The 12,667-nt window shown below is 41.0% G+C and overlaps 1 protein-coding gene and 1 long non-coding RNA gene across 2 annotated transcripts in view; one reads left to right on the forward strand and one right to left on the reverse strand.

Moving 5' to 3' along the window:
• RRM2B (ribonucleotide reductase regulatory TP53 inducible subunit M2B) overlaps positions 1 to 12,220 on the reverse strand; it is a 35,471-nt gene extending 23,251 nt beyond the window's left edge. The window contains exons 1-2 of the mRNA XM_004000027.6: positions 12,028 to 12,220; positions 3,115 to 3,270 (exon numbers count right to left, since the gene is read on the reverse strand). Coding sequence (XP_004000076.3) covers positions 3,115 to 3,270; positions 12,028 to 12,075 — 204 coding nt within the window. The 5' untranslated portion in view covers positions 12,076 to 12,220. The remainder of the gene's footprint in view (positions 1 to 3,114; positions 3,271 to 12,027) is intronic.
• On the forward strand, positions 2,299 to 8,768 carry LOC109496137. The gene is made up of 3 exons (XR_002739426.2): positions 2,299 to 2,430; positions 4,165 to 4,310; positions 8,485 to 8,768. It is a non-coding gene; the product is annotated as an uncharacterized LOC109496137 (long non-coding RNA).
• Positions 12,221 to 12,667: the final 447 nt, after the last annotated feature.

A 12,667-nucleotide genomic window follows, 5' to 3' on the forward strand; every position in this document is an offset into this window, starting at 1 on the left:
TGCCAGGCATGTAACGACCCAGGTTTTAAAGTTATTTACAGGTATGGCTTCCTCTGGGAATAGAAATATTTCTGAAAATGCTTATTAGAACTAGTCCTTGCAGTTAATAGAGGAAGGTACTCTAGAGTTTGATGGACTCTATAATTTAAAATAGGATTTAAATGTACCTTGTAGATATTATTTTGTCTTAGGAAGATCTCTGAAGTATTTTTCACAATAACTTCATAAACATTTGAAATATATAACTGTCCTTTGTCCTCCTTTTATTTATTCTTATGAAGCCCTAATCTCTTTCACAAAGCCCTAATCCTTTCCAAAAAGGATTAAAGCTTCATTATTTGTGTTCTTTTTTGAAATCCTTTTTCCTGTTACTTTATTCTTTAAATGTTTACTTAGCACCTACAACATGCCAGACACTGTAAAAAGTGTTAGAGATACAATGCTGTTGTGTGTGTGTGTGTGTGGGGGGGGGGGGGATATGTTGTATATATCTTTTAAAACATGCAAGCTAATAACCAGATACTATTCTCTTAAGAGCTCAACTCAGGATTAACTTAAGGGTACCTTCTTAGTTTTTGTGTATTCTACTCCTGATATTAAATTTTAATACTATAATATGCTCACTCTTAAACATTAAACTTACCCCTTCAAACACTCAACTTCAAATAGTCTTATAAGTTTCACTTATTCTCAATTTCACTATCCAAATACTGATCCTAAACTACTCATTATTAGAACTGCCTGGTAGCTTTAAAAGAAAAACCCAAACCCTAGACCTTTTACTTCTGAATCAAGATTTCTGATGATCAGACATATTTAGGAATAATCCTAAACTACAGATAACACAATGACTAAATTGGAAGTAACATAATATGTTTGAAGGAAAAATATGTGGAACTAAATGTGTCTTACTTCCTTTTAAGAAGGGTATTTAGGGGCACCTGGGTGGCTCAGTCAGTTAAGTGTCTGACTTCAACCCAGGTCATGATCTTACAATTCATGAGTTTGAGCCCCACGTCAAGCTCTGTGCTGACAGCTCAGAGCCTGGAGCCTGTTTCAGATTCTGTGTCTCCTTCTGTCTCTTCCCCTGCCCCACTCATGCTCTCGCTCTCTCTCTCTCTCTCTCTCACTCTCTCTCAAAAATGAAAATAAACTTAAAAAAAAATTTTAATGGGTATTTAAATCTTCCTATAAACCTCCTATAAAATATGTACCAACCTATGTATTTTAATTTTTTAAATTAGTATTTCTTAGTCATAATACAACATGTATTATATTCTCTAAAAGATGCAAGTAATTTTCAAATGAATTCTGAGAAACCCAAGTATCACAAGTAGCTTTTTAACATGACGAGTGAAAAAGCCACCCGTGTACTCCATTTGTTCAGTTAACCATATCTAACAAACACCTCCTAAAAACGACAGTTAGAAACAATCAGACGTGCCAAGCAGTATGACCCAATTTGAAAATACTGGGGTTTTATTTTGTTTCAGATTTTTGCTCTGTATGTTAATTATAATATAACAAAGATGTTAACAATATAACACAGATGGATAAGTGGGTAAAATTAGTGTAATAGAAGCTTCAACAATTCATGCCTTCTGATTTTCCAATGAGGACTGTGAGAAGTTAACCAATGTTCCCGGTTCCACAGCTAGTAAGTGGTAGAGTCAGGATTGGTACCTAAGCAGTTTGGCTCCAGAGCCTGCATTCTTTCTTTTCTTTTCTTTCTTTTTTTTTTTTTTCTTTTTTTTTTTTTTTTTGAGAGAGAGAGAGAGAGAGAGAGAGAGAGAGAGAAGTGAGTGAAGGGCAAAGAGAGAATCCATGGGGGCCAGAGAGAGAGAGAGAGAAAGAGTGAAGAGGGACCCACCCAAAGCAGGGCTCAAGCTCACCGGATGCGGGACTCAAACCCACAAACCATGAGATCATGACCTGAGCTGAAGTCAGACTTTTAACCAACTGAGCCATCTGGGCGCCCCCAGGGCCTCGATTCTTAACAGTGCATGTTTACATGTGTGAAATCAATCTTCTGAAAAATAGACAAATGGATATATTTAGATAGATTTGGATCTATTTATATAGATAAATACACACATACACACAGAGCAAGTGTGCAAGTATCATCCATTATATTCAGAGAGGAACATAATGACTATTTGTGTGTTCAAACTATGGAGCAACCACTTACATGACCACCTGTCCTTACCAAACCAGCAAGGATTCTAATTTATTGTTTTCAACTCTTTTTCAAGATGGAAAATGCCCCTAACATACAGCATTCTACAGCCACCCTGTCTGTTGGAGCAGCAGCGCCAGGTTTGATGTGGCTGAAGGCGGGGCCAGACTGGGAGGAGCTCCAGCTGACAGCTCAGAAGGGAGAGCACTGCCTTAGTGGTCAGATTCCCTGGCACGGCTCTTTCTGCACAACAGGTAAGTCTCTCAATGGAAAGCAGGGTCTCTAAGGCTTTCACGGTCATTTTTTGGCTGTGATGAATTTTTTTTATTCTGCTGGCCATAAATAAAGACTAGTTTTATTTGGTCATAGCAAATCAAAAGTCTCTTTAAAAATAGAAAATGTTTAGGGCACCTGGGTGGCTTAGTCCGTTAAGCGTCTGACTCTTGATTTTGCCTCCTGTCATGATCCCAGGGTCATGGGATAGAGCCTCAGGTTGGGCTCTGTGCTGGGCGTGGAGCCTGCTTAAAATTTTCTCTCTCTCTCTCTCTCTCTCTCTCTCTCTCTCTCTTTCTCTCTCTCTCTCTGTGTGTGTGTCTTTCTCCTCTCCCACCCCCTCCCCCCCTGATGTTCTCTCTCAAATAAAAATAAAATAATTAATTAAAAAAATAGAAAATGTTCTAAAATATATTGAAAGTAAAAGCCTGGGAGACTGAGGCCACTTTTGCAGCAGGAAACATGTTTACAGGCATAGACGGCAGTCTAAACATAAAACATTGGAGAACCCCGTTATTTAGTTTCAGCAATTTCAAACATTATCTTAAACAACTGATCTTATCCAACATATCTTACAATATAAGTTAACATTTTTCAACGTCCTATGACAGAAGATATGAACACTGCACTAGAATATGACTGCTGTCAAAGGTAATGCCACTTACCTCTTCTGCTGTCCAGAAGGATGCCTGTGCCTTTTTATACATTTTCCAAATGTCAGGGTACTGGATTGGAAAGATGACAAATCGGCGAGAACTCTTTCGTAGGAGCGGCTCTTCATTTGACTTCACTTCATTTTCATTGGAATCTGAAGACAACCTCTTTGGAAAATAAAATACACACACACATTCTGTGTAGACATTACCTCTTTATACATATCTAAACACCAATTTGGGGGAATTAAACAGACAGCACAGGTTGAGGAGTCCGTCTGCCTGGGCTGAATCCTTGCTGTTATCTGGTACCTGGTTAATAGTGTTTGGTTAGTTCTGTGACCATCGAAAGTTGCTTAACTTCTCTGAGCCTTGTTTTTTTCCTTATCAGTAAAATAACACTTAACTCGCGGGTTAATCTTAATGGTTAAAAGTGCTTTAAACCAACCCTGGTGCATAAGGAGCACTCAGCAAAATTGTCATTATTGCTACTTTAAGGATAAGCACAAAACTAGATCCCTAAGTGTCATGGTGGGCAAATCTCTAAGTCTGTGCACAAAATGTCCCTTCAGTGCCTTTGTCAGAGATAGGATGCTGGCATGAATAGGCTACTATTATAAGCTACTTTCTTATTTTAATGTTTTTTTTTCCTAATCTGAACTGAAATATTAGAATACTTAACTGAAAACTCCTTACCAACAATTTATCAACCTTTGTTCATCTGAACCTTCCCATTTACCAATTGGTTATTACTATTTGCTTGTTAACGTTACTACAGATGGTCTTACTGTGGGCTGGCTCAGAGCGTTGTAGAATTGAGTGAGAAGCACACACGTATATACATACAACTTGGAAATGATGGCATTCCGAGGGGACAGTGCCAGGTTTTTGTTTTTGTTTTTGTTTTTTTAACAGTCAGCAAGAGTATCAGAAGAGTTGTGCCTTGCATGAGAATGAATATATACAAAGTACATACAAATGGGCTAAAAAATAGATAAATCAAGATTATTGGGATACATTTCTATTCCAGACTCCTAATTCAAACTGTCTCTTTTTCTCCAGTACCAGGCCCATCATGTTCCTTCATCCTTTTCATTGCTTCCACCAACCACAACTCTCCAAAGCAAGTGTACTCTCACAGATGAAACTAAAGCAAAGCAAGATGAGAAAAAGGCTCAAAATTGAAGCCTGAGGCTATCCCAATACAGGTAGGGCTTATACACTGCACACATACTGCCACTATAGTATATATAGACTCATATTTTGGTTTTTTTTTTTGTTTTTTACGCTCTTATTTTTTAGACTGTCTTATTTCATAACTACTTATTTGAAGGTGTAGGCTTCCCCAGATAAAGCACTTGAGCCCTGGGGAGTAGAAAGCAGTTTTTATTTATTGTGGTGTTCCCAGAGTACTGTGTCAAGCATAACATCAATACACATTAGCTAAGTAAGTGAAGGGGCTGCTAATTTCTCTTTATCCTGTACTCAAATCACTGGATACCTTCAGAATTTAATTTAACATAAGACCACAATACATCAGTGAGATACCCTAACAACCACTCAAATCAAGCCTTTTCTGAGTACTCCCACATTTCCTTCCCCCCCAGGCCCCTAAAGGGGGGATTTGGTCCCCCACACGGCACATAGTTCACTGTAATTTAATTCCTTATTATTCGTCTGTAGTCTCCTCTAGACTAGGCTTCTCGAGAGTAAAAACTAACTTTACTCTTGTGGAATCCCTAGAACCTAGCACAGTACCTGGGATTTAGTTGACATTCATTCCCCAAATATTCAAGCAAATTTTTAAAATGGAAGTCGTTTTTTGTTTGTGTCACTTTTATATATTTTGTCACTGGGGTACAGGTATATATTTGGAGCTGGAATTCTTTACCTTCAGTGTATTTGCTATGTGAACCATCATAAGCAGTAACCATGTAGCAGCTAAGCACTCTGGCCCTGAAAGTTTTTAAATGCTGATTAATTGATCAATGTCAGAATCTTTGAAAACGGCAGAAGACTAGCACCTTTAAATTGGAATGAAAGTCACTTTTGAACATATATTCTTCCTGTTCCATTCTGATAATTTGTGAATTGTTAAGAGAAGTAGTTGGATTAGGAAGGCATTATGAAAGAGTTTGCAGTATGAAGAGAGGAGGGTTTAATCAACATAAACCTCTGAATTGGACTAGAAATGACACATTACTTATTTCCATGATCCTTAAAAAAACCCACACACACTTTAATACAATGTCAGGAGGGGCATACATCCCAGAGGTCTAGGTTTTCTAGAATATCCTCTATGGACCTAAGAATTTTACAAGAGAAAGCAATGTGGAAAAAAGTCACGATGGCATGTACTTTCTAAATCTAGACCTTACCGTATGTGTGGGGCAATAGAAGGAGAAGAAACCAGAAAAAAAAAGCAGAGAACACTTCCCGATGACTTTCTAAATACGTTCTAAAGAACTCTGGGTCCCTCTAATGTCACAAATGCTAGATTAAAATTTCATTATGAAATATTTTTTACTACAATTTTAACAGGTTAAAACACAACAGATGTTCTGTATATACAGAAAGAATGCCACGAATGCATGCACTTGTGTTTCCAGGTTGTCATTTTTCTTTCCTTTTTTGGGCGGGGAGGGGGAGAGACCTCAGATAAAAGTTTCTCTAGCCATCTCTGCTTAACTAAAGAACACATGAGATTAAGAGATGGGCAGTTTAAAAAAACAAAAACAAACAAACAGAATCTGTAATTATTTGTATTTGTTTTTCAGGAGTGAACCTAGATTTTTTTCAAAACCAAACAAAAAGGATAAAACAATAGTACAATAATAATAATAAAACAGTAGAAGCCCTTTTATGCAAAGTGATCCAAACTGGCAGTTAGAAATTGGCTAAAGGAAGGAATCATAAGAAAATGATATATGCCTTAAAGTATTTAACTTAAAACATGTAATTTACATTTACTTACTCATTTTCTGCTATAAAGTCAAAGCTTTTTGTTGTTGTCAATTTGGCTCACTGATTGGACTCCCAAGTCTTTCTGACATAAACATGATATAACACATCATTTACACTTTCTAGTTTTAACATACTTAAGGTGGAACACTGAGTGCAGAGTCCTTATCTCTTGTAGGATTCCCTCCCAATCTTTTTATACTTGTCTTGCTTACATCTCTTCTACAGAATTTGTTTTTAATGAGTCATCTTCACTGAGTTCTCCATAGCTTCCAATTTAAGTTTTCACAGAAACAACTTCCTTCTCATTCTCATAGTTTACACATTTAATTAAATTATAATAATTACAATGCAAATACAATAGGTATTATAAATGAGATTGGAAACAAGACAACTGATTTGGTAAGGTATAACTCAACCAGTGGGAACAGAAGTATGTGGGTGCATCAGAGAAGAATCTACTACTCTTAAATTCTAAAGCCAGTGGCTATCCACTTATTTTATAGGGTTGGTAAATCCACAAGACTGACTAGTAGTAAATTGATTAAGAAAACTTTGATAAGGGGCCCCTGGGTGGCTCAGTTGGTTGAGCATCCGACTTCGGCTCGGGTCACGATCTCACGTGTGGTTTGTGAGTTTGAGCCCTGCATTGGGCTTTCTGCTGTCAACACAGAGCCTGCTTCAGATCCTCTGTCTCCCTCTCTCTCTGCCCCTCTCCTGCTCGCCTGTGATCTCTCTCTAAAATAAATAAAAACTTAAAAAAAAACACACACACAACTTGTGATAAATATGCAAAGAAATTGTTTGCTAAGTTTGATATAAATCTTCACTTACCATCTGTACCCCAATTCAAAATGATGGGTTCATCAAAACAGCCTCACTATTCTATTAATTGATTTTATAAGTAATGTTCTATACATTAACTTAAGTAAAATTATACTAATAAAACAAAGGTGGATTTTATCTATTAGTGTTGGGCTTACAATTTTGTTTGGAAAATACGGTCAGGTATTAAAGCCATGGGAAGAGGGCTGTCAGTGTAAATATATATGAATTTTGCCACAGTGGTTTTTCTATAGTCATTTTGATACAACTGTTTTGACACTTTCTTTTTTACCTCAAAGTCATCATTCTGCTGAAATGAAACAAGCAAAAAATTTTAACTTTTCACTTTTAAAATATATACTTTGTCTCTAAGCTTTATCTGAAGTTAAGGTAGGTATGTATTTTGCATGTTAAATGGCTATTAAGATGCTGGTTTTCAAAAAATGTTAGCATCTGGCCTCTATCACATAGACTATTAGGAGACTTAGAAAGTTTCTAAATCCTTTTTTTTTTTTTTTTTAATGTTTACTTATTGTTGGGGTGGGGAGGGGCAGAGAAAGAGGAAGACACAGAATCTGAAGCAGGCTCCAGGCTCTGAGCTGTTAGCACAGAGCCTGACGTGGGGCTTGAACTCAAGAACCGTGAGATCATGACCTGAGCCAAAGTCAGACGCTCAACTGACTAAGCCACCCAGGTGCCCCAAGACTTAGAAAGTTTTTAATTAGACAAGAGACATACTCAGGTCTGTCTTTTAAGATCACTTTTCCAGAAATGTGGTCATATTAGAAGAGAAATTGCAGGTGGAGAGAACAATTTAAAGATTATTACCCTACCCATATCCTGCCTGAACTAGGGTACCAGCAGTAGAAACACAAAAGAAGACTGCTTTAAGAGATAGTCAGTGGGAATGCAAGCTGGTGTAGCCACTCTGGAAAACAGTATGGAGGTTCCTCAAAAAACTAAAAATAGAACTACCCTAGGACCCAGCCATTGCACTACCAGGCATTTATCCAAGGGATACAGGTGTGCTGTTTCGAAGGGACATGTGCACCCCCATGTTTATAGCAGCACTATCAACAATAGCCAAAGTATGGAAAGAGCCCAAATGTCCATCGATGGATGAATGGATAAAGAAGATGTGGGATATATATACAATGGAGTATTACTCGGCAATCAAAAAGAATGAAATCTTGCCACTTGCAACTACGTGGATGGAACTGGAGGGTATTATGCTAAGTGAAATTAGTCAGTCAGAGAAAGACAAAAATCCTAAGACTTCACTCATGTGAGGACTTTAAGAGAAAAAACAGATGAACATAAGGGAAGGGAAACAAAAATAATATAAAAACAGGGAGGGGGGACAAAACAGAAGAAACTCACAAATATGGAGAACAAACTGAGGGTTACTGGAGGGGTTGTGGGAGGGGGGATGGGCTAACTGGGTAGGGGGCCCTAAGGAATCTACTCCTGAAATCATTGTTGCACTATATGCTAATTTGGATGTAATTTTAAAAAATAAAAAATAAAATTAAAAAACAAACAAAAGAGGCAGTCAGAAGTAGAATTAATCATTCTCGTTAAAATTTTGGATTTTAGGTAACAGGATGAGGAAGAGTTGAAGATGCCCTTGATGGGTCCAGCAACTGGATGATCATAACAAGAAATGAGAGACAGAGAAAGTGTTCAGCATCTGGAGAATAACTGAATAAATCAGACAAAAACTCTTGCTTCTCACATTAGATGTTTAACAAAAGCTTAATTTGAATGAACTCCCCCACAGACCCGAGCCATAACAACAATAAAGAGTTACAAACACAATAGTTTTTAAAAGGTCAGCTTGGTCAATAAAAAACATAATTTGTTCAATTTGAAGATATCCAGAAGGCAACTAAAAATATAACACTGCGGCAGAGGAGTGGTGGTGACCTATCCCATTAGTAGTCACCAAAGGGATTATCCTGGGAGAACATCTAGAGAAGCAGCATGGCTGAGGAACTGCCTAGAAAACGCAGACATTGAAAGGACAGATGGAAGAGGAGCCAGCTGGGATTAAAAGTGGCTGAGACGAATGTAGGACAATCAAAAGCAAAGACAGAAGTGATCTGATTGGGCTAGAGCCATGCTCTGTCAACAGATGAAACAGAGAACTGTAAAGGATCCACACTCTGGATATCAATCAGGTTAAGAGGTTAGGAATTAATTGTGTGGGCCAAAGATTTTCGAACATGTGGGGGACTGAGAGGTTCATATTCCAACTCTCACCACTTGCTCTCTAGCCCCCAGGGACTGGCATTCATTGTGGGGCAGTCTGAAAATCATTCCTGTGGGTGGTCATGGAGAGTTTCTGAATATAAATTAACATGAATAGGAGTGGCATGAGGAGGATTCATTGGATACCTATGTGCAGAATGAGCTGGAAAGAAAAAAAAAAAAAAAACCACCCTAGATGTTGGTAGCAACTATGGTATTGGTCTCAAAGTTGCAAAAGGCAGCCTGAGTTAAGATGTGGTGGTTAGCATGAAAAAGCTGCTTATAAGGGCTTTGCCAGCCTAAGGGATTGGGCATTTTTGATGCGAATCGGAACCCTCTCAAGAATTTTTACTTGGGAGGAGTGACATAGAGGCACTGGTTTAGTGAAGGATTAATTTAGTAATGGTTAAAAAAAAAGGGGCGCCTGGGTGGCGCAGTCGGTTAAGCGTCAGACATCAGCCAGGTCACGATCTCGCGGTCCGTGAGTTCGAGCCCCGAGTCAGGCTCTGGGCTGATGGCTCGGAGCCTGGAGCCTGTTTCCGATTCTGTGTCTCCCTCTCTGCCCCTCCCCCGTTCATGCTCTGTCTCTCTCTGTCCCAAAAATAAATAAAAAACGTTGAAAAAAAATTAAAATAAAAAAAAAAGGATTAAACAGTGGGTAAGACTGAAGGTAGACAATTTGTTGTAGCTGCGCAGGTATGAAGTGATAAAACCCTGAAATAAAGTTCCACACGGGCATTCCTTGGCAACATTCTATGGTCTCATCCAGAATGGTGACCCTAGATCCTGCCTGCCTTAGTTTCTGGTCACTTCATCACAACAGGGCATGCCAGGGCAGATTCCCCAGCTAGTCCTCACCATTCACCATTCACCATTCCTCACCTCTAGGCTGGTATGCCTGCCTTAGTTTCTGGTCACTTCATCACAACAGGGCATGCCAGGGCAGATTCCCCAGCTAGTCCTCACCATTCACTGGTCTAGGCTGGCATGCTATCAGGCCCCTCCCTCCCAAACAGCCCCAATCCCACCACTTTCACTTGTTTGCCTTGGCCTGGAGAAGATTGAGTGAAGACAACTATTTGGATGCTGATGTAGTCATATACTATTTGTATTTGCCCAGGTGTCACTTTCATTTTCATTTTTCTATTCCCACCAGATCTGACAAAACAGAATACTGGCCCACCAGCAAGAACTTGGTTTTAAGCCCTGCTCCACTATTCAGTCATTTGGTCCTGGGTATGTCATTTACCTTTTCTGGCCTAAACTTTCTTACCTTGAAAACGGTACTATCAATTGGATTAATGATAGTTCACTTTGAGAAATTGATGAAAGCCAAGGACCTCTTTCTCAGGAGATTCATATATGCACATACAAAATCTATAAACTCCAGGAGATTGATTCATAAACCCCCTGCAAGCCCATCTATGAATGCTTTAAGGCAGTGTTTCTTAAAATATGTGAACCAGAATCACCTGAAGTACTTGTTAAAAATGCAGGCCCAAATCCATCCTAAGAGATTTTGATTTACTGTGTCTGGAATGTAGGCCCTGTAATTTATACTTTTTACAACTCCAGTTGATTCTAATGCAGGTGGCCCATGCTACACCATCATATCTAGAGAAACAGAGTGCTTAAGGCATCCCGGCATCTCAAGTTAAAAACTTTTGGACCAGATGCTCACTAGAATTCATTCCAGAGCTAAAGTTCTGCTTCTGTCTTTGTGGGCCTGTGTCATTGAGAAAGGGATAATAAACAAAAGTTAACTTCTAGGTCTTAAGTCTGAATCATTGCTGGTGCCATTAGCACAAAAAGGAAACTCTGAATTGTCCTTTTGGAGTGGGGATATTGGTACTCAATGTATTTGTTTCAAAGGGACAAGAAAGAGTTTAAGGAATATTTACAAGTTGTGAATTAGTTACTAAGTGTTTACAAAGTCAAAATCAAATAAAATAAAACCCTAAATCTGGACTCTACAACTTTCTAAAGAAATGTAGGGCGAAGTATGAGTCTCTGTAAGCTGAAACTTGAAGATACCACACACAGCAACAGGTTCAAGATAAATGCAAAAAGTATTTCTCTTGGACACAAATGGTTTACAAGTATTTGTAAAGTAACAGGGTACAAAAATTATAAAGCAACAATTTTAACTACCCTACAACAGTCTAATAGATTTACTGTTATTATGTACTTTTATTATAGAAGCAGAAGATAAACATGTTAACTTAGGTTTTGTGAGGCACCCACAATTTCCCTGGCACTTTGCATAAAGCCTTTTAACTTAATCCTCTGTGAGAGAAGTATCACTTCCACTGTATAAATGGAAACTGACACCTCATAGAGTCACAGCTAGTTAAGTGGCCCAGTCTGAGCAAATCTGGCCTCCTAACCTGAGGTTTTTCATTGTGAGGATTTCGCGTCGCCCTTCTACCTATCATCACCACCCCATCCACCTGTGTCAATTTCTGCATGCGTCCTCCCACTCCTTTGAACCATCCCAGAGATGGGATGCATTTCTCCAGTCGATCTACCTGTCTTCGTTCCTTGCCTGGGTTTCCTTAGCCAGGACTCCAGACATGCAAGGATTGGGGGGAGGGGCTCCTCGGCCTGGCCTGAAACCTCAGAGCGTTGCCCTTGGCTGGCTCCGGAGCAGAGCAGCGGAGCAGAAACCCGGCTCCCTCTTCACTCCTCCCCTGGGACGGCCTCCCGGGCACTCACAACCACGAAACCAGGCTGCGGCGAGGGCTCGCGGCCGGGCCTGCACCGGATTGCCGACCACAATGGGTAAAATTTCCTACAGCTGTCCTGCACCTTGCAGGTCCCCGCTGCAATCTGCAACCTAAAGGCCAGGCGTGACTGTGGGGCGGGACAGGGAACGGCAGCAACATTTACCTCACCCAGCTCGGGCCTGGACGCTTCCGGCCTTTCCGGGTCACCCATCGCGCAGATTCCGCCAGAGCTACGGGAGCTGAAGGAACCAAGAGCAGCGGACCACCTCCAACTCTGACAGGACCCAGGTGGCCCACTGGCCCACTGAGTCCGCCCCGCCTCCTGCTGCACAGACCCCTCCCACTCCCGTCGGCTCCGCTTTCTCGCCGGCCGATTGAACAACTCCCCCTGCACCCGCCTGGCCCGGCCTCCCGGCCTCAGGGACCCGCCTACTCCGGCCGGCCCGCCTCTCGCTTGCGGCCTGCGGACATCTCTCGGCCTCAACCAACCCCGCACCAACCGTTGCGCGGACCCCGCCTCCCGCCTGCCCAGTGAGGGACTCCCAGCGCCTGCCGTCCCCGCCTCCCCCGTCTCGAGGCCCCGCCCGCTCCAGGAGGCCCCGCCCACCGACCTCCCGGCTCCGCCTCCCGCCGGCCCCCAGCAGAACCAGCCCGGAACCCGCGGGCCTCGCCTACTCGCTCGCGGCGTGAGGGATTCGGCCTGCGGCTTTCGGCCCCGCCCGCCTGGCGGGGTCCGGGCTCTACTCCCTGGTCCCGGAGGTGCCCGGACGCGCCTGGTTACCTCTCCCGGTCCGGGTTCTCCA

This window comes from Felis catus, chromosome F2, assembly GCF_018350175.1.
Source record: "Felis catus isolate Fca126 chromosome F2, F.catus_Fca126_mat1.0, whole genome shotgun sequence".
Classification (NCBI taxonomy): Eukaryota; Metazoa; Chordata; class Mammalia; order Carnivora; family Felidae; genus Felis; species Felis catus.